The sequence below is a fragment of the Globicephala melas genome, chromosome 6, assembly GCF_963455315.2.
Source record: "Globicephala melas chromosome 6, mGloMel1.2, whole genome shotgun sequence".
In the NCBI taxonomy this organism is placed as follows: domain Eukaryota; kingdom Metazoa; phylum Chordata; class Mammalia; order Artiodactyla; family Delphinidae; genus Globicephala; species Globicephala melas.
Window position 1 is genome coordinate 24,562,983 of NC_083319.1, and position 22,925 is coordinate 24,585,907.

A 22,925-nucleotide genomic window follows, 5' to 3' on the forward strand; every position below is an offset into this window, starting at 1 on the left:
AGATTTTTTTTTTTCCTTTTGGGCATGGGAGAAAGGACTGGTGGTAGGATTTTCAGTGAAGTAATCTTTTGTGATCCCACTGATATAATCAAAGTTTAATTTAATTAATATCATTTGCAAGGTATGCTATTTTGTTATAAGTTTTATTTACAATACATGAGACTAAAAATTGTGAATAATCCTCTGGTTTAGTGACATTTAACCTAGGAAAAAAAGAATTACTGTACATACTTCAAAATAAAAATATTTTAAGTACGATAACAAGTTAGTAGTTATTTTCAGAACTTCTTTGCTTTCAGAGAAACACATTATTAGGTTCTAAGTTTGAGGATTTCCATGTAAAATGAAACCTCATCAAGTTCGTATCTGACAAGCAGTGCTTTCTTTAGATATTATAGTATGGTTCTATGATGAATGCAGATTAAATTTAAGGCAGAAGCCAAACTTTGGCAATATAATAAATATCTGTTTTTGTAGGTTTTGATGTCTCTTAGAAATTGCATTCAGTAAATCAAGCTGATTCTCATTTAGTCACGTATCCAGATTAACATTGCTTATTACAATCTAGGATGTGACAAATATTGAATTTTATTTAGCTACTCAAATTCAGAATATGGCCCACTGAAACTATTATAATAGTTAATATTTTAAATTTTCTTTAAGTAAAACTCATCACAATAAGCGTAGACAGGGTCTAAGTTTACAGGAAGAGGACCCTTCAGTTAATTTGAAATTATGAAGAGACCAGTCATATGCTACCTTGTTTTCTCTCTAGTAAGTTAAAATAGAAAATAAATGATATAGAACAACTAAGAAGCCCCAAAGTTCCAGAGCAACAAGAAACAAGCAACTCCATTAGCAAGCCTTAGGGGAACTATTTTGCCTAAAATTTAAAGATAACAGGAGAACTTCATAGTGAGCTTAACTAACATTTAATAGTTGAAATTTAAACCATAAGAGTAGTTACATGATTTATAGTTAAGTGTTTTCATTTCTTTAAACTTTGCTGTAAATTTTATATCAGGGTTTTTAGCTAGAATTTAAGACTTAGGTATAGTTCTATCTTAATAATAAAGTAACGCCTTATTTAACCAACATGATTAGGAAATGAAAAATTTTACGTAACTTGCTTTATTTTATTTTGTAATAAATTAAGCTTTTATTTAAAAGCTCCCACACTTTTTTTTTTTTTAAGCTTTAAGCATTTTTGATAAAAATTTTCCTTAAATGTATTGTTTAGGGAAAATGCTTGCTTATATAGTGTAACATGGAATATTGCCCTAAATCCTTTTTGGAATGAAGAAGACAAATAAATTACAAATATAATTTATTGGTTTCCTGAAGACTAGCTCACCTTAAATGTTACTGAATTGTAATACAGTACAGGATATCCTTCCAAGGTATTTAGTTATTTTCCCTTCACTAAATTGTTCTAATCATCTGTGTTTAGAAACTAGAAACAAACAAAATATACCTTATTTCTAAGTCCCTCTTATGTCAGTGGTCATGTGTTATTATCAGTGTGCTGTGCTGCTGTAATCTACAGGTATGCCTCATTTTATTGTACTTCACTTTATTGCGCTTCACAGATATTGCTTTTTTTTTTTTTAAACAAATTGAAGGTTTGTGGCAACGCTGTGTTGAGCAAGTCTATTGACACCATTTTTCCAACAGCATTTGCTCACTTTGTGTCTCTGTGTCATTTTGGTAATTCTTGCAATAGTTCAGACTTTTTTATTATCATGTTTTTTATGATGATCTGTGATCAGTGATCTTTGATGTTACTATTGTAATTGTATTGGGGTGCTATGAACTACACCCATATAAGGTGGCAGACTTAATTGATAAATGTCGTATGTGTTTTGACTGCTCCACCAACCAGCCGTTCCCTTATCTTCTCCCTCTCCTTGGGTCTCCCTAGTCCCTGAGATACAGCAATATTGAAATAAGGCCAATTAATACCCTTACAGTGGCCTCTAGGTGTTCAAGTGAAAGGAAGAGACAGACATCTCTCACTTAAATCAAAGGCTAGAAATGATTAAACTTAGTGAAGAAGGTATGTTGAAAGCTAGGCCTCTTGAGTCAGTTAGCCAAGTTGTGAATGTAAAGAACAAGTTCTTGAAGGAAGTGAAAAGTGCTATTCCAGTGAACACACACATGGTAAGAAAGCAAAGCAGCCTTTTTGCTGATACGGAGAAAGCTTTGGTATTCTGGATGGAAGATCAGACCAGCCACAACATTCCCTTAAGCCAGAGCCTAATCTGGAGAAAGACCCTAACTCTTCTCAACCCTGTGAAGGCTGTGAGGGGTGAGGAAGCTGCAGAAGAAATGTTTGAAGCTAGCAGAGGTTGGTTCGTAAGGTTTAAGGAAAGAAGCTGTCTCCAGAACATAAAAGTGCAAGGTGAAGCAGCACGTGCTGATGTAGAAGCTGCAGCAAGTTATCCAGAAGGTCTAGCTAAAGAGAAATAATGAAAGTGGCTACATTAAACAGACTTTCAATGTAGACGAAACAACTTTCTCTTGGAAAAAGATGCCACCTAGGACTTTCAACGCCTGGCTTCAAAGCTTGAAAGGACAGGCTGGCTCTATTGCTAGGGGCTAATGCAGCTGGTGACTTTAAATTGAAGCCAGTGCTCATTTACCATTCCAAAAATCCCAGGGCCCTTAAGAATTGTGCTAAATCTACTCTGCCTGTGCTCGAGAAATGAAACAACAAAACCTCGATAACAGCACATCTATTTGCAACATGGTTTACTGACTATCTTAAGCCTACTCTTGAGACCTACTGGTCAGAAAAAAATGATTCCTTTCAAAATACTTTGGCTTGGGCTTCCCTGGTGGCGCAGTGGTTGGGGGTCCGCCTGCCGATGCGGGGGACGCGGGTTTGTGCCCCGGTCCGGGAGGATCCCACGTGCTGCGGAGTGGCTGGGCCCGTGAGCCATGGCCGCTGGGCCTGCGCATCCGGAGCCTGTGCTCTGCAACGGGAGAGGCCACGGCAGTGAGAGGCCCGCGTACCGCAAAAAAACAAAAACAAAAACAAAAACAAAACAAAACAAAAAAATACTTTGGCTTATTTGACAATGTACCCAGTCACCCAAGACCTCTGATAGAGATGTGCAATGAGGTTAATGTTGTTTTCATGCCTGTAATACAACATCCATTCTGCAGCCTGTGGTTCAAGGAGTAATTTCAACTTTCAAGTCTTATTATGTAAGACTTTACCCAGATCCTCTGATGGATCTGGGTAAAGTCAATTGAAAACCTTCTGGAAAGCATTCAGCATTCTAGACACCATTAAGAACACTCGTATTTCATGGGAAGGGGTCAAAATATCAACATTAACAGAAGTTTGGAAGAAGTTGATTCCAACCCTCATGGATAACTTTGAGGGGTTCAAGACTTCAGTGGAAGAAGTAACTGCAGATGTGGTGGAAATAGCAAGAGAACTAGATTTAGAAGTGGAGTCTGAAGATGTAACTGAATTACTGCAGTCTCATGATAAAACTTTAATTTTCTTTGCTTATGGATAAGCCAAGAAAGTGGCTTCTTGTGATGAAATCTACTTCTGGTAAAGATGCTGTGAAGATTGTTGAAATGGCAACAAAGGATCTAGTGTATTACATAAACTTGGTTGATAAAGCAGAAGCAGGGTTTGAAAGGATTAACTCCCATATTGAAAGAAGTTCTGTGGTGGGTAAAATGCTCTCAAACAGCATTGCATGCTACAGAAAAATCATCTATGAAAGGAAGAGTCAGTGGATGCAGCAAAACTTCATTGTTGTCTTGTTTTGAGAAATTGCCACAGCTGCCCCTGCCGTCAGCAACCAATCGTGCTGATCAGTCAGCAGCCGTCACTATCGAGACAAGACTCGCCACTAGCAAAAAGATTACAATTTGCTGAAGGCTTACATGATAGTTAGCATTTTTACCAATCAGGTATTTTTAAATTAACGTATGTACTTTTTTTTACACGTAATGCTATTGTATACTTAAAAGACTACAGTACAGTGTGGACATAATTTTTATATACTCTGGGAAACCAGAAATTTCATGTGACTCACTTTATTGTGAGATTTGGCTTTATTATGGTGGTCTGGAACCAAACCTGCAGTATCTCTGAGGTCTGCCTGTGTCTTATTTCATTCCAGTTATGTCAGTGACACTGTGATAAGCTGGAAGACAGTTATGACTCTCCTATGAAATAAAAATCTTGGGCTTTTTATCAAATATTTTCCTCATGAGGCCTTTTATCACTACCTGTGTTAAAATCTGTATTTTTAGGAGGTTGCTAGAAGTCTAACTTATGAATAACAGGGATGTCATTGTATTGTTATCATCTTTATAAGAAAAGCATAATTAGTTGAACTACACACTTAATTGTGCCCACTTAATTTTTCTAGATGGAGGTAAACCTAACAGGTAGATTATATAACGAGTCCTAAGCTGACATTAACCCACCTCAGACAGCCCTGTAATGGTACCTGTTAACATTGCTGACTTCACTCCTTCAGTTGCTGGACCTATAAAAAGGCAAACGTCACACATGTAGGCAAGAAACTTTTTGCATCTTGTTATCTGCATTGAGGTAATCTGAAGAAAGCTGATAATGCAATCAAAAGGCAGAGGTATTACAGAATGAACATTGTGTTAGAGAATGTATTTCCGACTTACTCCAAGGTTTATGTTTGTTAAAAGTCGTGAGTAATCTGTGTGCTCTTTATTCCAGAGGTGGCCATCCTTACTTGACAGGCTTGGCAGTGGCTGGTGGAGCGTACTACCTGGGCCTGGAAGGAGCAATCATTGGGCCCATACTTCTCTGCATACTTGTGGTCGCTTCCAATATCTATAGTGCTATGTTAATGAGTCCCACGAATTCAGTACCCACACCAAACCAGACCCCGTGGCCTGTTCAGACTCAGCGGTGAGTTACAGCAGAATGATCATAAACTGTGTATGAAATTGAACTAACCTGTCTCATTATTTTTCACCTGCATACAGTCTGTTAGGATACAGAGTATTTTAGTTCCTCTGCTCTACTAAAGATTGAAGACACTAAGTAAATAGAAATCATTTGTGTGTAGACTTTTGGGTTTCACATGTCAGGAACATTTAAAAACCGATTGGGTCAGAATTGTTAATGTCATGAAAAACCAAAAATAAATAAATTTTAAAAGACCATTTTGAGACAGTGGTATACTAGATTGAAAGAGACTTAGGAAATAGGACAACCAAATGCAGTGCATGGGTCCATGACAGGATCCTGGATTGGGGAATGGAGAGAATCTATAAAGAACATTTCTGAAGCAGTTAGAGAAATTGATTATGGACCATATGTGAAATAATATTATATTGATATTAAATTTCTTAGGTCTGACAGTGATACTTCGGTTATGTAGCAGAATATCCTTTAGGGATGAGATGTCAAACTGAGAGGGAGAAAATGACTGTAGCAAAATGTTCACAACTGGTGAATCTAGATGAAGAACAGACATATGGCTGTTAATTGTACTATTTCAATTTTTCTGTAGGTTTATTTACATGCTATTAATTTATATATATTTATTTATATACTGTAGTATTCCAGTGTATGAATATACCACAATTTATTTATTCATTGTAGTATTGATGGACATTTGGGTAGTGTCCAGTTTAGGACTGTTATGAATCAGGCTGCTATGAACTTCCTGGTACATGGCTTTTGGTGAACATGAGTACTTACTTCAGGTGAGTATATACCAGCAGAAGAATGGCTGGGACTACATCCGGTTTAACTTTAGTGGATACTTGCAAAACAGTTTTTCTATGTGGCTGTACCAGAAATTACATTTTAACAACAGAAAAGTAAGAAGGACTTTTAATGAAAAACTAAGTCTCAGAATACAGGATTTTAACTTTCCAGAGACCATACTGCATTGCCCTTTTTATTTTCAGTTGGAAAAGAATTTTTTTGTTGCATATTCTAGTGTAATTAAGGAGTCATTAACAGGTTGGTTCTGAAAATGTATTTAGTGAAACTATATTTTTATTTGAAATTCTTCTAAAATGTTCTGCTTATTTCATTTTAAGTGCTGTATTTTGTGAAGAAAGACATAGTCCTTTAACCCAAAACAAGTAGAATAACGTTTCTGAGTTAGAGCTAGTCGGTCAAAGGGCCATCTTAGTTAATTCTAGGCACTTATTTGATGGCAGTGAAATATCAGTTTCCTGAAGAAGAATGAAAAGAAGAGGTACTTAGAGGTTTCAACAAAGACGTCACCAGTTTGGGGGTGGTTACACTATGATATCCTTTCCTGCCTTTGCTCTTAAAGGCAGGTACTGGGTTCCTGAGAAGTCGGTGGACAGTTACTTGAAAGCAGTAGAGAGCATTTGATGAGTGGATACCGTATTCCTTGGGCTCACGAAACAAGAAGTAAAAAGAAAATTGGTTGATCAATATTTTGCTGTTATTTTAGAAAAAGACTTCTGATGATTCCAGGTTGGTAGAGCAAGAGTTAGTTTCTAAGGTGAAACAAAAGAAGCTAATGTGAATCCTTCTAGAGGCGAGTGACCCCTTTCCCCTGGTCCCCTTCTGAAGGCAGAATGTTGTTAATTAAGTGGTATGGGGGTTTGAAAAAATAATGTAAGGACCGATATAGCTGTAATCTTTTTCCTTCGAAATTATGGATGTATATAATTTAAAAGAGTCAAAAATTTCTATAAAGCTTGTGAAAAAGAGCAGTCCTTTGCCTTCTCCCTGCCCCTTCCTTTCCTCTCTAAGAGGAACCACTTTCGACTCTATCTGATGTTTACCTCCATATCTTGAAATTGTGTTTATTTCTTGATTTTTTTCATGTATTGGCACTGTTTACTTCCCATTTGGAAAGTGAGAAATTATCTCTTTTACTAACCAGCCGCCCGATATTACTAAACTGTGATACTGGTTAGATCAGTATTCAGTGTTTACATTATTATGGCTCTGTAAATTACATTCATATTTAAGCCTTCTTGTGTATTGTCTATAGTTCCTTACCTATACAACATTTTGCTTTCCTTTGTGTTATAAAGATACCGTTTTTTATTTGCTTTGTTTTCTGTGAACTTATAATTAGTCCAATGCCAGGCTTTGCACCAGGTGTTTACCTCTCCTCTCACTCAGCATACCGAGTTGCGTCTGGTTTGCTATAAGTGTTATCTTCCTGAAGAACTCGCTCCTGGATTGTTCTGATCTGCTCCAGCAGAGTTGTACAGCTGTCACCCTGGGGATTCCCTCAGCTCTCCCCTCTGTTGGAATCCTTATTTCCCATATGATTTCCCAATATTGTTTTCTTTCTTGATTTATTCCTGCTTTTTGTTGGAGCACATCCTCCTGTAGATTTTTGGGAAAGAATGCATGGGAGGTCAACTTGGGGGACGATACATGTCTGAAAAGGCTTCTAAAGTCATACTTACTCAATAGTTTGCCTGGGTAGAGAATTCTATGTTTAAAATTTTTTCCCTTTAGAACTTTATTTCTTCATTGTTTTCTAGCTTTCACGGTTGTTAAAATTCTGAAGCCTTTCTGGTTCCTGATTCTTTGGAATTTAACTGTTTGAAAACCTATAGGATCTTTTTTGTTGTTTTTAATCTACTTTGTTGTTGTTCCAACTGGCACTTGTATCAAGTGCCTTTGTGACCTTTAAAACTGGAAATTTATGTTCTGTGCTTCTGAAATTTTTCTTCAGTTATTTTATTAATGATTTCCTTCTCTCCCTTTTATTTTGGTGCTGACCCGCATACACTGTTTATATCATTTTTTAACCTTTTCTCTGATGTTCTTCTGGTTCTGTCTTTTTGGCTCCCATTTTCTGGGTGATTTCTCCAACTTTATCTTCTAACACCTTCTTAGAGGTCTCCATTTCTGCTATCATATTTTTGGGGGGGTCTGGTTTATTGAGGTATTATTTGTATAAATAAAATTTATCTTTTTTGGCATATAGGTCTGTGTTACTTTTCTGTGATACATAACAAATTTCCACTAACTTAGTGGCTTAAAGCAACATACATTTATATTAAAGTCCATGAGTCAGGAGTACAGGCATAATTCAGCTGGGTCTTCTACTTAGGATCTGCCAAGGCTGTGGTCAAGGTGTAAGCTTGGGCTGGGATTTCATCTGCAGATTGGGGAGCCCTCTTCCAAGCTTGCCTGTTGTTGGCAGAATTCCTTTGCTTGCAGTTGTAGAACTGAGGCTTGTAGCTTCTAGAGGCTGCCCCTTTCCATAGGCATTTCATTAACGTGATGCTTGCTTCTTCAAGGCCAGCAGGAGAGTATTTTTCTGACTTCTGTCTCTGACTGCTAAGACCCTTTCGTAAAGGGCTCACCTGATTAGACCTAGCCCACTGAACATATTGCCATTTCGATTAAAGTCAATTGCTTAGGGACCTTGATTACATCTGTAATATCCCTTCACCTTCACCATATTAACACAACATAATCACAATAGCAGGTGTCGGATATTTTTGACTCCTGGCTTACGTTAAGAGTGAACTACTCAGGATCTGTGGGTTGGTTGTTATGTGTACATTATGGTATTATTACCTGTGGGTTGGTTATTATATTACCATACTATAATCTGCCAGGACCATTGTCTTGTGCAACCCTTGATGTCAGTGCTTTTTGGTTTCCCTTTGGGGCTGCTAAATTCCTCAGAGAAAGATCTTTTAATCTCCTGCCCAGAGTTTGACAGCTTGGTCTTACTGCTTTTTAAACACACTTTAAAGCAGCCCTTCTGTGTTTAGTCCCACCTTCAACCCCACTTCCAAAGTTACTTGATATCACCAATTCCTGAGGCTTAATGGGCAATTTTGCTGAATAACTCCTGGCTTAGGATTCAGCTTTTTAGGTTATGCTGGGTCATAGACGTTGTTCATCTCCTTTCCATCTTGTAAAAATTTGTTGCTCTTAACCTCTTATGTTCTTTTTTTTCTCCTCTTTTTTCAGGTAGGTTTATGCCTTTAAAAAAACACTTTTTACTGGCATTCTAATGGGCCTGAAGGAACTATGTGTTCAACACAGCACTTTCTAGTGGAAAGTCTAAATGACCTCTTAAATAGTAACAAACAACCACCACTGACATTTATTGGGACTCAGCATGCCAAGTTCTGTGATAAAACTTTACCTGCGTTGTCTTATTTTACTTAATCTGTCCAATGTTTTCATGTGAGGTTAGGAAAGATTGTTTTCCATATTTTATAAATGAAGAAATCAGGGCTTAGAGAGGTTAACTTGCCTCTAGTCACATAGTAATAAGCAGGTGAGCTGGTGTGTTACAACTAAAGATCTTTCTTTTCCTTAATCATCTCCCCCCTCCACCCCCCACAAGATAAAACATTCTCCTCTGTTTCCTTCCTCAGTAGATGTTACCCTCTAATTATATGTGCCAGTGTGAGGTCATCCTTATGACTTTCCATCTCCTCAGTAACCATCTATACCAAGTCCTGTCAGTTTTATCGCAAATCTGTCCTTTCCCCTTTTTCCCCAGTTCCACCTGCCCTGAGCCCAGCTGTTAGGTTTCTCACCTGGACTGCTGCAGGCATCTCAGTCTCCCAGCCGGTCTCTCAGTGTCCACTCTTACTGTCCTCCAGTCCCTTTTCCATACTGCAGCGGATGTTTTCTTTTCAGAACGGAGGCAAATCTGGTTGTGCTTACCAAAACTGGCCTCCCATTGTTCTTACAAGGAAGATCAAAATCCTTCCAAGGCCCTACATGACCTACCTGTGCCTGCTTCACGAATTCTGAAACACTTTTCCCTGTCTGATCTGCAGCCACATTGGCTTTGTGTCAGCGCCTCAGTGACACCAGCTCCATTCAAACTCTACGACTTCAAGCACGCTGCTTTCTCTGTCTGGACACTCTCCCCCTCCCCCATCTTTCCTTGCCTAGTTAACTCCTAATCATTCTTCAGATCACAACTCAAGTGTCAGTTCATGGGAGCAGCTTTCGCTACCCCCAAGGTTAGGTTACGTCCTTCTGCTAGTTTAATGCTCTTACAGATAGCACCTTGTACCTTTCCTTTCTCCTACGACTTTCACTTATACACTTGATTCTTTGTCTTTTCCCGCTTGACTGTGGTTGCTGTTACTGCGGGGTCATGTCCATGTTAGTTACTGGTGTATCCACCACACCTGTCAACCTTGGAAAGTGCTCTTCCTAGTTGAAGGAATGAATGGGCTGTGAGGGAATAGTCTCTACAGAGGCATGAGCTGTGGAAGGGTTTGGCTTGTCTTAGGAACTCTCAGTGTGAGAATGGAGGGTGGATTGTTCATTCCATTAGGCAGATATACCTTCTGATTGCAGAGGGAGGCGCTGGTGGCTGAGAAGACCCATTTGCACAGCTATTTCTATGTACTGCCATGTATCTTCAGATGGATGAATGACTGTCCACCTAAGGAAAGATGAAGGAGGGTGGACCCCTTTTCTCTGCTTCTCACTGTTGATCGTGGTGGTTGCACGATTTCACAAGGGTGAATGTCACAGACACAGCACAACTTTGGGCTCCCAACTATTTTGGCCTTGATTCAATAATCAGAACCTATGGCTTCCCCTGTTCTCTATTAACACTGGGGCTGTTTGGGAGGTGTGGGGAAGGATCAAAACACCCTGCAGTCACACATTTTCAAGTACTTTCTTGAATTTTGGACAGGATAATCAGACTTGATTTGATGTACTTATTTCACTCCTACCAAAAACTGAGCAGCAATCTCTGAATGTTAAAGCTCAGAAAAACCTGTAAGGAGAAAGTAAGGGCATGTCGTGGGAACTCCTGTGGGGATGCTCTTAACCTGTATTCAAGTTTTCCTTTGCCCTCTGTCATACCTTGTTATGACCGGAGGTGACAGCTGGAATGTGGCCCTTTAGGAACTCAGCTTTATCTTTTTCTAGGATAGAGTAATTAGTAACTCATTGCTGTTTTTACAAGCATTATCTTAACCTGACTGTGATTATCTTTCATGATTTAATACCCAAAGTTCAATCAAAGTTCAGTATTTTTTCATAAAAGAAATTACAAATGGTCCCCAACTTAAGAAGGTTTAACTTACGACTTTTTCAACTTCGTGATGGTGTGAAAGTGATACACATTCAGTAGAAACTGTACTTAAACTTTGAATGTTGGTTTTTTCCTGGGCTAGTGATATGCGGTACGATACTCTCTCGTGATGCTGAGCAGCGGCAGCCCGCAGCTCCTAATCAGCCACACGATCAGGTAAAGAAACAACTGATAGGCCTACAATCATGCAGTACCCAGACAACCGTTCTGTTCTTCACTTTCAGTGCAGCATTCAGTAAATTACGTGAGATAGTCAACACTTTATTATAAAACTGGCTTTGTGTTAGATGATTTTGCCCAACTGTAGGCTAATGTAAGTGTTCTGAGCATGTTTAAGGTAGGCTTGGCTAAGCTGTGATGTTTCTTAGGTTAAGTGTATTAAATGCTTTTTGACTTAGGATATTTTCAACTTACAGTGGGTTTATTGGGATGTAATATGATGGTCAAGAAAGATCAGTATTTGGCAGTTAAGCTACGGTGTAACACATCCTACTTTTTATAGAGCAAGGAGTTACTTTTGTCTTTGCAAAATAAGATATGAAGATGTTCTCCAAAAAACAGTCACCACTCCTCCAGATCTTTACATTAACCTTAAGGATTTCAGTTGGAGTGTATTCCCCATCATTCCAGTTTAGGAAAATGAGGGAAAAAAGAGAACTGGAGATGGGAAGGGAGCTGTACTCTACTCCCCCTCCGTTGGTGGTTGCTTCTCCTTTGACACTGTCACTTAAAAACTTTCCTGAATCTGTTCATTCCTCTGTCTTCCCAATGGTGTTGACCCAATGCCAGGATTTCTTCAACATCCTCTTCACTGGTCCCTGCCTCTAGTCTTACTTCCCTCCCATCTTGTTCTCTGGTTTTTCTGGAGCATAACTGTTAAATGCCTCTGCTGCTTAAAATTCCCATGGTGGCTTCCCATGGCCTTCAAGGTGAAGTTGAAACTTTAAATTGGCCCATCAGACCTTTCGTGCCTTCTGTCTACCTCAGCAGACTCATCTCTCTCTGTTGCCTGCCTTACGTTTTCTTTTCTAGCCATATTGAACTTGTTTAGTTTCCTGGAGTCAGTGAGATCTTTGCACATGTTTTCCCCTCTGTAAAGAATACTACCCCCTTTCTAGCCAAGTCCAGTATCATAACCTTTACTTAAAGTACTCTTCTTTGGAGAAACATTACTAGAACTCTCTAGACTAGATAAGGTGTCCCTGCTATGTGTTCCCATAGCATCTTCCACTTATCCTAACTTAATACCTATTATATAAATGTGTGTTTGTCTTTCCACTAATTGGTAAGCTTTCTGAAGGTAGGAACTATGTCTAACTCGTTTACAGCTGTGTTACCATTCCTGGCACGGTGTTTGGCAAATAGAAAGTGCTCAATGAAAATCTGATGAATTAATAGATTAGTGAAACCAAGAGCAGATCAGATTAAAAGATTTTTGCAGTATAACTGTGAGGCCGATAAAAAGAGGAGGGGCCATGGTAAACCCCAGCCTTAGAACTTTATTCCAAATTTTTGGAAGGGAAGGAATGTACATAATAGTGATGACATGTGCTTTGTCACAAGATGTGCGGGTGAGGGTCTAGGAAATACACACTTGCTATCCTGAGCCAACGAAAGTAAGTTAAACATCCACAATTTACTCTGCTTCTCTGGGAGGCTGGGAGTCAACAACTCTTGAGTTGTTAAATCAAAAGATTTAAACATTCACATAAATGGATTTTTAAAAATCTCATTGAAACTTTAGGGGAAGCACATCCCAAAATATTTCCAAGGAGCAGAGATTGTAAATGAGAAATCACACCGCACAATCTCCATTGCTCTTAAAGGAACTATAAAATGTTAACAGCAGTCCTCTGTCCCCCCCAGTCTCATGTGGCCCCATTGTGCATTGCTTGTTCTTGAGAAATTCTACCACTATGGTTCAGAGGGGCGTAATAATCCTTATGGTATGGGAAAGAATACTGTATTTAGATGGTTTAGGTAGAATATTTGCCATTTTTAGAAATACTGTTAAGGAAATTCCCTGGCAGTCCAGTGGTTAGGACTCGACACTTTCACTGCCGAGGGCCTGGGTTCAATCCCTGGTTGGCGAATTAAGATCCCGAAAGTTGCGCGTCGAGGCCAAAAAAAAAAAAAAAAAAAAATTAAAGAAAGCAAGAAGGAAATACTGTCAATGCAATATTTATTCCTTTGTTTCTTCCTAATCTAGAGAGTTACAGATTTATGAGCCCTGCAGATTAGTTAGTACTGTGCCTTTTGATGAGGCCAGAAAGAAATTATTTCTCTATCTCTAGCTTATGGAGTTTGTTTTCCAGGAGATAATTGAGGTTCAGTTAAGATCAGTGTTACTTCTATAGGGTTTTACACACACATTACCGCCCCCCCCCCACGCCCCCCCCCCCCATTCTATTTCTGTTGAGATAGAAAACACTTAGCAACTGTTTTCTTAGCTTGCTTCACTTTGTTTTCTTTCTTCTGAGTCCTTCTGGAGACTTTCTTGGCCTGGAGGCAGAATTGAATAGCAGGTATGAATTTCAAGGTCACAGCTAAGCTTACTTGTCAACAGAAAGCAGTCGCCAGGTGAACTACAGTCTTAATGTTATTTCATGCATCTTTGCCCTGAGGCAGAAATTTTCATTCATAATTTAGGGAATTGAAGAGTTAGAGATTCAAATTTGCAGGTATCTTAGAAAGTTGAAAAGATATCAAAGAATGAGTTTACGAACCGTTTTGGGTGTTGGAAAATGCTTTGAAATATTGACAAGTTTTTGGTTATTGGTTTTAAAGGTTTTCCAGGGCTTCCCAGAATTAAGTGCTACTTGAAATTCATATAGTCTGAGGCAACTTGTAGCCAGCTTTGCCTATACACAAATGTAACAACAAAAATTTAGGTGAGACTGTGAAAAATAGATATATAAATAAATGGGTAGATAGCTATCTAGAGCAATGGTTCTGGGAGGAGGGTGTGATTTTGCTCCCCTCAGGGGGCGGTTGGCAATGTCTAGAGACATGTTCATCATCACAGCTGTAGTAGGTGGAGGCAGGGATGCTGCTAAACATCTTACAACACACAAAATGGTCCACAGTGCTGCTGTTGAGAAACCCTGATTTGATGGATGTAGAGATAGATGGATATTAATATATATATAGAAAACATTTGTGTCTGTATAAACCTTAGTTTAGGGGAATTTTTCTCCAGGTATAAATAAAAATATTTAAGGAAAGAAATTCATTCCAATTCTTTGACCTATCAGCATATATTCAACGTGGGGTTCAGTCATGTCACATATAAACCCTTTCAGAGCCACAGGAACCATAGCCAGGAAGCTTACCCCTTCCTCAGAGCTGTTCCTTCAGATGTAGGGCCTCATGCAGTGAAGGAGCCTTGAGATAACTGAGCATCCTTGAATGTAATCTTTTTTCTGTAACATTTTAACTGTGCCCCTCTTGACATTAAAGTACTTCCTACATTGTGCTAAAGGGTTAGTCTTTAATTTACCTCTGCCCTGCCTGTTGAACCCTCCTAATTGGTGATATTGTTGTAAAGGAGCAAGGCACCCTCTATCTAAAAGGATGGTAATAAACTTGTGCTTCATATCCGTATCGGTTAAGATAGATTTGCCTGTATTATAACCAAAACACAAACTCAAAAAAATCCACCATCAGTAGAACTTAAAATAACAGTAACTTAAATGAGCCAGAAGTTTATTTCTCTCTTGGGTGTAAGAAGTGCAGAGGCAGGCAGATCAGCACTAGTGTGTCTGTTCCACAAACATCCATGCCAAGCTTTGCCCCACCTTAACGCCAGCCTTGGTGTGAGGTCTTTTCCTCTAAGATGGGTGCTTGAGCTCATGTTCATTGATAAACTCTGACCTGGCCATGTGGCTGCCAACACAGATGCAGAGCTGGCTGGGTGATATCATCCTAGCTTGGGCATAAAAATTATGTAGCAAAGGCCAACTAGCTATTATAGTCCTAAGGTAGGCACCACAAAGATGCAGCAGACCACCTCCATCCAACCCAGATATTGCCTGCCAATTAGCTACACTTACTTGGCTTGCTTGATGTAGGTTAGAGACGGTACAAGTACAAGGTCATCTGTTGAAGAGACCTACCCCATTTCTCCTGCCCTGAACCACAATCCTCAGAGCTTGGACATTGCTGGGTCAGTTTTCCTATTTTGCAATAAAAGTTATCCTGCTAACGTTTAATCTTTGGTCTCTTAGTGATTTTCTCTTTAACATCATTGTGTCTACTTTCCAGTCAGCAAGAAGGGGGAAGGATTGAAGATTACCCTTCTCTTTTAAGTACACTGCCCAGAAGTCACTCAACACTTCGAATTGGCCAGATCTTAGTCACATGGTCATTAGTTTCAAGAGAGTCTGGGGAAATAGTCTTTTGGATGGACCCTCCAAAAAACTGGAGTTCTTGTTACTAAAGATTGAGAGACAGCTATCAGACTTTGAAACAATACTCAGTGAAAATATCAGGGAAAAAACAGTGACTACATAACCTCATCAAGGCTCTCAAATTATAAAAATAAGATATTCTGTGGCAGTGAATTACTGGTTAGATGCTATTTTTCTTTCCTCCCTCCCTCCCTCCATTCCTCCCCTCCTTCTCTGTGGTTTTATTATTTCCCTTTTTCCGAAAGCAAAACTAATCATTCTGTGTTTCTTCTTAAAGGACTTTCCGTGACATTTCTGAAGATCTGAAGCCTTCAGCAGACTGACTTGGTTTCTAAACCACAGTGATTTCTCTAGGAACTTCAACCTTGACTGTGAGTTTAGCTCAGCTGTGGCCTCCTATCCTTTCAGCTGTGCCTGGCAAACAGAGCCCAGGAAAAGAAGCAGAAGCCTCCTAGCCTTCCATACAGAATGCCCGGACAAGAGAGGACTTGCTGTGCTTTGCATTTTAAAGCACAGCTTTGGAGCTCAGAAATGTGGTTTACTCACTTAACTGTTGCTAAGATGGCTTGAAAAGTTTCAGTTTATAAACTGGTACCATGGCTTGAAATTTTCCCACTTTGGTTATGTATATTACAATATGTATTTATAAAGTTTTTTAAAGAGTCCTAAACTACCTGCTGTATACAGTGTAGTTTTCTCCTGTTTTAAGAAATCTGTCTTTAAACTTTTCTGTGACAGTCACTTTTCCATGAAGAGGGCTTTCACTTTTGAGAATGTAGTTGCTTGAGCGGGAAAAATGAGTCTTCTCCCTTCTTCCACAGTGTATGGTCCTCTCTGTAAGGACGAGCAAATCTTCAGTGTAAGGGCAGGTGGCTTATTTGAAGTTCAGTTAGTTGTATGTTACAACCACAGGAGATCACAGAAAGACCGAAGCTCTTCCTCCCCTTCTCCCTCCATCCGCTACTGCTCTATTGCCAAATTTTTTAAACTTGGCTGACCACATTGAAATTAAATACTTATTAAGCTGCTATTAATGGTAACAGTATGATAGAATTCATGTTGTAATGTTTTTCTTTCCAAATGTTTTAAGAAAAAAATCTCGGGCTGCAGTGCTCCGATCATTAAAAGTATCCCTGTTTCACTATTTGGAATTTGACCAATTAGTTTTATTAGCAGTAAAATTTTATATCTGTGTAGTATTTTCCCATCACTTAGCACAGTGCCTTGCACATAGACTCTTTTTTTTTGTTTTATTTTTTTGGCGGTACGCGGGCCTCTCACTGCTGTGGCCTCTCCCGTTGCGGAGCACAGGCTCCGGACTCGCAGGCCCAGCGGCCATGGCTCACAGGCCCAGCCGCTCCGCGGCATGTGGGATCTTCCCGGACCGGGGCACGAACCCATGTCTCCTGCATCAGCAGGCGGACTCTCAACCACTGCGCCACCAGGGAAGCCCGCACATAGACTCTAGATGAATGCTTGTTGAATTAAATTATGACTTTTAAAATATCTCAGATATCACAATAACCAGCATAGTGCTCTACATTTGACAAAGTCTTTTTGCACGTATTATTTCACAAGCACTTCACATCAGCTTTCATATAGCTTCACATTATTTTGCAACAGTTTCACACAGATGGGGAAGGTAAGGTTCAAAAGTGACCAACTCAAAAGTCGTGAAGTTTAGTAAAATTTGACCTCAGATCTTTCTGACTCCACACTCTGCCAACTCTGCTATATTGTAGTGTTTCTTTTAATATCTTACACAATTTTTCCAGTGCTCTGAGGTAGAATAGGTGTCCTGTTCTATCGCATAGACTTGTCCTAGGGTTAATGACAGGGCTGGGACTAGAACCCAGCTCTTAGCTTTGTGCCCTTTCCACTGTGTAAAACAATCTTCAGGCTCTTTCTCTGCCCCCAAAGGAGTATGGAGGAGAAAGAGTTCTTAAGTAACAAAGATTTCATTTTTGGAAAACATTTAAAAGTAGAAATCATATTTTTCTAAAACATCTTCTCATTAAGAAGCATAGTTAATGATAATTACTTTAAATTTATTCTGATATTACTTCAGAAAAACTCCATCTAGGAAGGAGGCTACCTTGAGGTCTCTGTCTGTAGAGTAGACTGTACAGATCTCATATATTTCCTGTGAATCCTTCAACAATTACAATCTGGTATTCCACCAAGTGTTACATTTGGCACTAAGTGGCACTAAGTAACTCATTCTTTTCTTTAATCACTTGTTCATTCATTCATTCAGTAGAACATTGGTTGAGAGTTTGCCAGACTCTAGGTTCTATGCCAGGCACTGTACAGGGTGCTGTAGGGGATAATTCATAAGAAGGCCTTCTCTCACCTTAAATCTTAGCCAGATCATGTGTATTGCTAAAATTAAAAATTTTGCTTTAAAAGTATTAAGAAAGAAATCAGGTTTGTTTTTGTTAACGGTATACTGATAAGTTTACAGCTGTGATTAGCACGTATTTATGAGAGGCAAACACTATGCACAGTAAGTTAGTGTGCATATACAAATTATGTTCTTCCAAAGTGCTTTTAGCTCTGTAAAGTGATATTGCAAAAATATAAATTTGAGGTAATATATGGCTCTTGCTGGTATTGTGAATACCAGGTCCTTAGAGGGGGACTCTGAGCCCTAAGAGAATAGTTTAGAGCTGCCAAAATTAGCAATGATGTAGTATCACCCTGAAGTATCAGGAGCAGAGGTGCCCCAGAGCACTCCCCAGTCCTGTCAGGAAACTTGAACTGCCCCAGTACTCCAGCAACAGCCTAAGGACTTGAAGTCCCTGCAGCTGGGGGAGGTGTTCCTGGAACCCTCAGAAACAGAGAGAACATGCCCCCTCAGATACAGTGAGGAGGTTTCACAGATCTTCATAAGGCATTGAGATCGAATGATATGAAAAAGTAGGAGTTTCAAGCTCGAGTCTCAAAGGTGATTCTCAGGATTTGACCCAGAAAGAAGCTTCCTTAGGAACAGATAATGCATTGATGAAGTAGAAGTAGCTTCAGCAAAAACATAGTACAGAAATCCTATCACAATGTCCTGCATTTTATAGCTTTATTAAAGATGAGTTTGAAGGTCACATTCACTACTGAATTGTAAACTGAATGGAGGGGATAAGATCTCCCCACACAGTATGTTCCTCTCTTTTCTGAGAACGACGCGCGGGATTTTCAGATAAACTCCATGTCATGTAAGTCCAGCTTCAGTTCCAAAATTCCTATCACACTCTCTGTTTCTGGAAGTGATCTCTGCCAGACTGCCTTAGATACCAATTTTATTTATTCTTAAGTTTGCAAGGATTCTTAACATGCATTTCCATTAGAGGTGGTTAGCTGGCAGAGTTTTCCCTTGACTTCTGAGACTGGTGCAAATTGACTCTTGATACCCAAGAAGTGTTATTTAAACAAACTAAGTAGCTTTGGAAATAGCCGTTTATTCCATTAAAGGGCTTGCACATGAGATCCTCTGGCCAACCTTGGTCTTAACAAGAATCTATTGTGACCCATCAGGACTTGCTAGTACCCCTAGTTCCCACTTTGGTTGTATTTAGAGCTTCAGGATGTGTCACTACTGAGCAAGAAATGCTCAGAAATTCAGGCTATGAGGGGTTAGATTAGAGCAAAGTAATTTTAGGTGAGTTATCCAGAGCTTTCAACCTCAAGGTTTATAGGAAAACCCCTACAGTCTCCTCTAAGGGTCTTCCAAGATCCTTACAAAAGTATTAGACTAGGCATTTCACAGTAGAACTATAGCCTCTGGCAACATACTTCCAAATGCTAGTTCCCGCCAAGAACAAGTATTTCTTTGTTTTTTATGTATTTCTTGTCTTTACCCATTTTGCCATTAAAATATATTCATTTCATTAACTTATTGAGGATCTGCAAAAAATATGAATGCTATGTGAAACCACTGAACAGTTAATTTTTTTGGTAGTTCAAAAATAATCAAGAGAATTACAAATCAAGATGTTCTGCCTGCATCCTGGAGTCATAGGAATTCTATGCCAGATGAGCCTTATCCAATTAGGTGATCCTGTCATTTTCTAGAGAAGGAAACAAATCCACAGGTTAAAGTGTCTTTTCTGACCAGTCAGTAACAATTCAGAGCAGAGTAAGTTTTTTTCTCTCAGCCCATTGTTCTACTTCTCTTCCCTTCCTCTTGTAGTTGAGTAGCTTTTGGAAAAATGTGTTCCTTATAGCAGTAGTTACAAGGGATGTTATTAGATGTTACAAGAGAACAAAAGTGTATGTGGGGTGGGGGGGGTGGGGACTCCAAGCTCAGTTAAAATTGAGGAATGCTGAGTTTGTTTCCTTTCTGTAGGACTTCGAAGAGTTTTTAATGTGCTCTTATATATTGTGAATTTATAAGGGGACAAAGACTGTTTACGAGACTTATTTGACCTTAAACTGCGCCCCATCCTCCTTTTCTCAGAGCAGCTCAGAGGACTCCGTGTCCTTTGGGAAACATGGCTCTCAAAAGTTTACAGGTCTTTTATTTTTTTTATTTATTTATTTTTTTATTTTATTTTATTTTTTGGCGGTACACGGGCCTCTCACTGTTGTGGCCTCTCCCGTTGCGGAGCACAGGCTCCGGACGCGCAGGCTCAACGGCCATGGCTCACGGGCCCAGCCGCTCCGTGGCATGTGGGATCTTCCCGGACCGGGGCACGAACCCGTGTCCCCTGCATCGGCAGGCAGACTCTCAACCACTGCGCCACCAGGGAAGCCCCTACAGGTCTTTTAGAAGACATCCCTAATGGAATTCTGAATGGTACATCCACCATGTAAACCGTAATATATCTCAAAGTTTAGTGAGATGCCAGAAAGAAAACGTATTTGCCATTCAGAGCTATACATCAAGTATAGAGATTCTTTTCTACCTATGGTGTGTAGAATCAGTATTTGTGTTTTGGTTTTGAAAGTTTTTCAAAGATCAATTAGTGTGCAAATACAGTGGTGATATATTGATATTACATTTTAATAATGCTTTTTTGTGTCGCACTTTATAGTTTTCAGAATGCTTTCATAACAACCCTGTGAGACAGGCAGGTGTAAGTATTATCAGATGAGGCACTGGAGGCTCAGAAAGGTTTTTGTGATTTTCCCCTTAAGTTTATACCACAAAATGATGGAGCCAGAATTCAGTTGCAGAGCTTCTGACTCCAAGTCCAGAATTCTTTACTCCACACCTGGTTTCTTACTTTTTCTTCTAGCTTCATATTTTACTATGAAAGGTATGGAAGCAGATCTTAAACATCATTTTGGCTTCTTATCAAATACTATTTTTTATGGCAGTGACCCAGAAAGTGTAACTCCAATTGTAGTTATCCCAAAGAAAACCCTTCTTTGTGCTTTGCAGTGCCACTTGTCTAGGTGATTGGAGTGTATTTCAAATACCATTTGATTTTGAAACCAAGATTGGATATATAGTTTTAATTGCTTATGTAACTTCTGGAAAATGTATCATCTTTGCATTCTCAGGCAAAGTAGAGATGGTTTGAAGGTAAAAAAAGATTATTCAAATACAACAATACATCTTTATTCTCACAAACTCTGTTTCTTAGCTTTAACTTGCTTTGACAACCGACTGATGTAACATCTTTGTAAATGTAAAATATTTATATTTTGAAATAAAATTACTGTGTTGAATGAATCAGGTGGTAAACTTAGTTTCATTTCTGTGGAGAAATTTGGTCTTCAGTGAAGTCAAACTTTCACGAATACATCCATCTCTTAGGCCTTATATCTTGCCTTTTCTTTGACACCAATGCCGACACTGAATTTTTATGAAATATGGGCAACTTACATAAGGGAAGATGTACCTGTGGAGTGGGTGCTGAGCACCTTAAAGAGGTGAAAGGGTCCAAGGCTAAGGCTGGGACCCTCAGAGCCCAGGGGAAGGTGGCTTTGTGGTAGATAAGGAAGTGATGAGGTGGGTGGCTGGGGAGTGAGACTCAAATGAAAAGAAAGTTGAGGGCTTCCCTGGTAGCGCAGTGGTTGAGAGTCCGCCTGCCTATGCAGGGGACACGGGTTCGTGCCCCGGTCCGGGAAGATCCCACATGCCGCGGAGTGGCTGGGCCCGTGAGCCATGGCCGCTGAGCCTGCGCGTCCGGAGCCTGTGCTCTGCAAACGGGGGAGGCCACAACAGTGAGAGGCCCGCGTACCGCAAAAAAACAACAAAAAAAAATCCCACACCTCTTTAGGGGGCTTCCCTGGTGGCGCAGTGGTTGAGAGTACGCCTGCCGCTGCAGGGCACGCGGGTTTGTGTCCCAGTCCGGGAAGATCCCACATGCCGCGGAGCAGCTGGGCCCGTGAGCCATGGCCGCTGAGCCCGCGCGTCCGGACCCTGTGCTCCACAACGGGAGAGGCCACAGCAGTGAGAGGCCCGTGTACCTCAAAACAACAACAACAACAACAAAAAAACAAAAATGAAAAGAAAGTTGGATAAAAGAACCACATGTTTTGCATGAAGAAAACATACCTAAGGTATGGCTATCTTCAATAGCAAAGATAATCTATGCAGCAGTAGCAGATGGAGCTGAACCCCAAATGGAGGTATTTTAAAACACATCTCAACAGTGCTTGGGAAAGAGCTTTCTGACACCTCGAGCTGGTGTGGTATTCAGCTCATCAATCTGACGTTATAGATGGAGAAAATGATCCTGGCAAAGGTGTAAGGGGTGGGCTAGCCAGCCTCAGATTCAGATTGTTTTCTACTCTTGATAGTTTCTTATTGGCAAATATGCTAGTTCACAAAATATTTCTTCATGCTTCTCAGTCTGTTGCGTAAGCCTAGGACCCTTTCACAGGGTGTGTGCTTCTGTCAGCCTCCCCTGGGTTTGCTTCTGGAAACTTTAGGGTCACAGGTGTCCAGTTCTCCCATCTCCATCACACAGGGGCTCCTTGATTCTTAGCCTTACCCTTAAGTGAGTTTAGTCAGAGTTACACACTACTGATCTTCAGTTACTGAACAGCTGTTGAGAAACTGCTCTGCGCTAGGCATGAGGGCAAAAGTAGTTTTAAAAAGTAATAGTGTTGAGCAGAGGTGAAGTTTTTCCATATGTTCTATTTAATTTCCTTTTGAAGAGTAATTCTGAACAGTAGCCTGAAGATACCCAAATCAGTGTTTTCTTGCCGGGTACCCAGATACTCCTTAAATGATTGCATTATCAAAAGTTTCATCTTCAGTCCAGCTGAAATTGTGAGAAAGATACGGTTAGGAAAAGAGCAGGGTGGAAGGGGGAAATGGGACCTTCTCGAGAAGCTCCAGAAAGACTATAACCTGTAGAATTCCCGTCTTACGGTAAAAGCCCTTCCCTATAGGCTTGACTCTGGTCCCGGTCTACCAGTTAGTTTCAATCCCAGCGCAGCTTCCAGTAATCGCGGGGAAATCGGAGTTAGGACGAGCCACTACTGGGGAGCATGGGAAGCTTCG

At 39.9% G+C, this 22,925-nt stretch overlaps 1 protein-coding gene across 2 annotated transcripts in view; it reads left to right on the forward strand.

Moving 5' to 3' along the window:
- TMEM245 (transmembrane protein 245) overlaps positions 1-21,137 on the forward strand; it is a 104,450-nt gene extending 83,313 nt beyond the window's left edge. For both annotated transcript variants that reach the window (XM_060300652.2, XM_030859075.3), the window contains 2 exons: positions 4,727-4,921; positions 15,750-21,137. In XM_060300652.2, the coding sequence (XP_060156635.1) occupies positions 4,727-4,921; positions 15,750-15,795 (241 nt within the window). In that variant the 3' untranslated portion in view covers positions 15,796-21,137. The remainder of the gene's footprint in view (positions 1-4,726; positions 4,922-15,749) is intronic.
- The last annotated feature ends 1,788 nt before the right edge of the window (positions 21,138-22,925 follow it).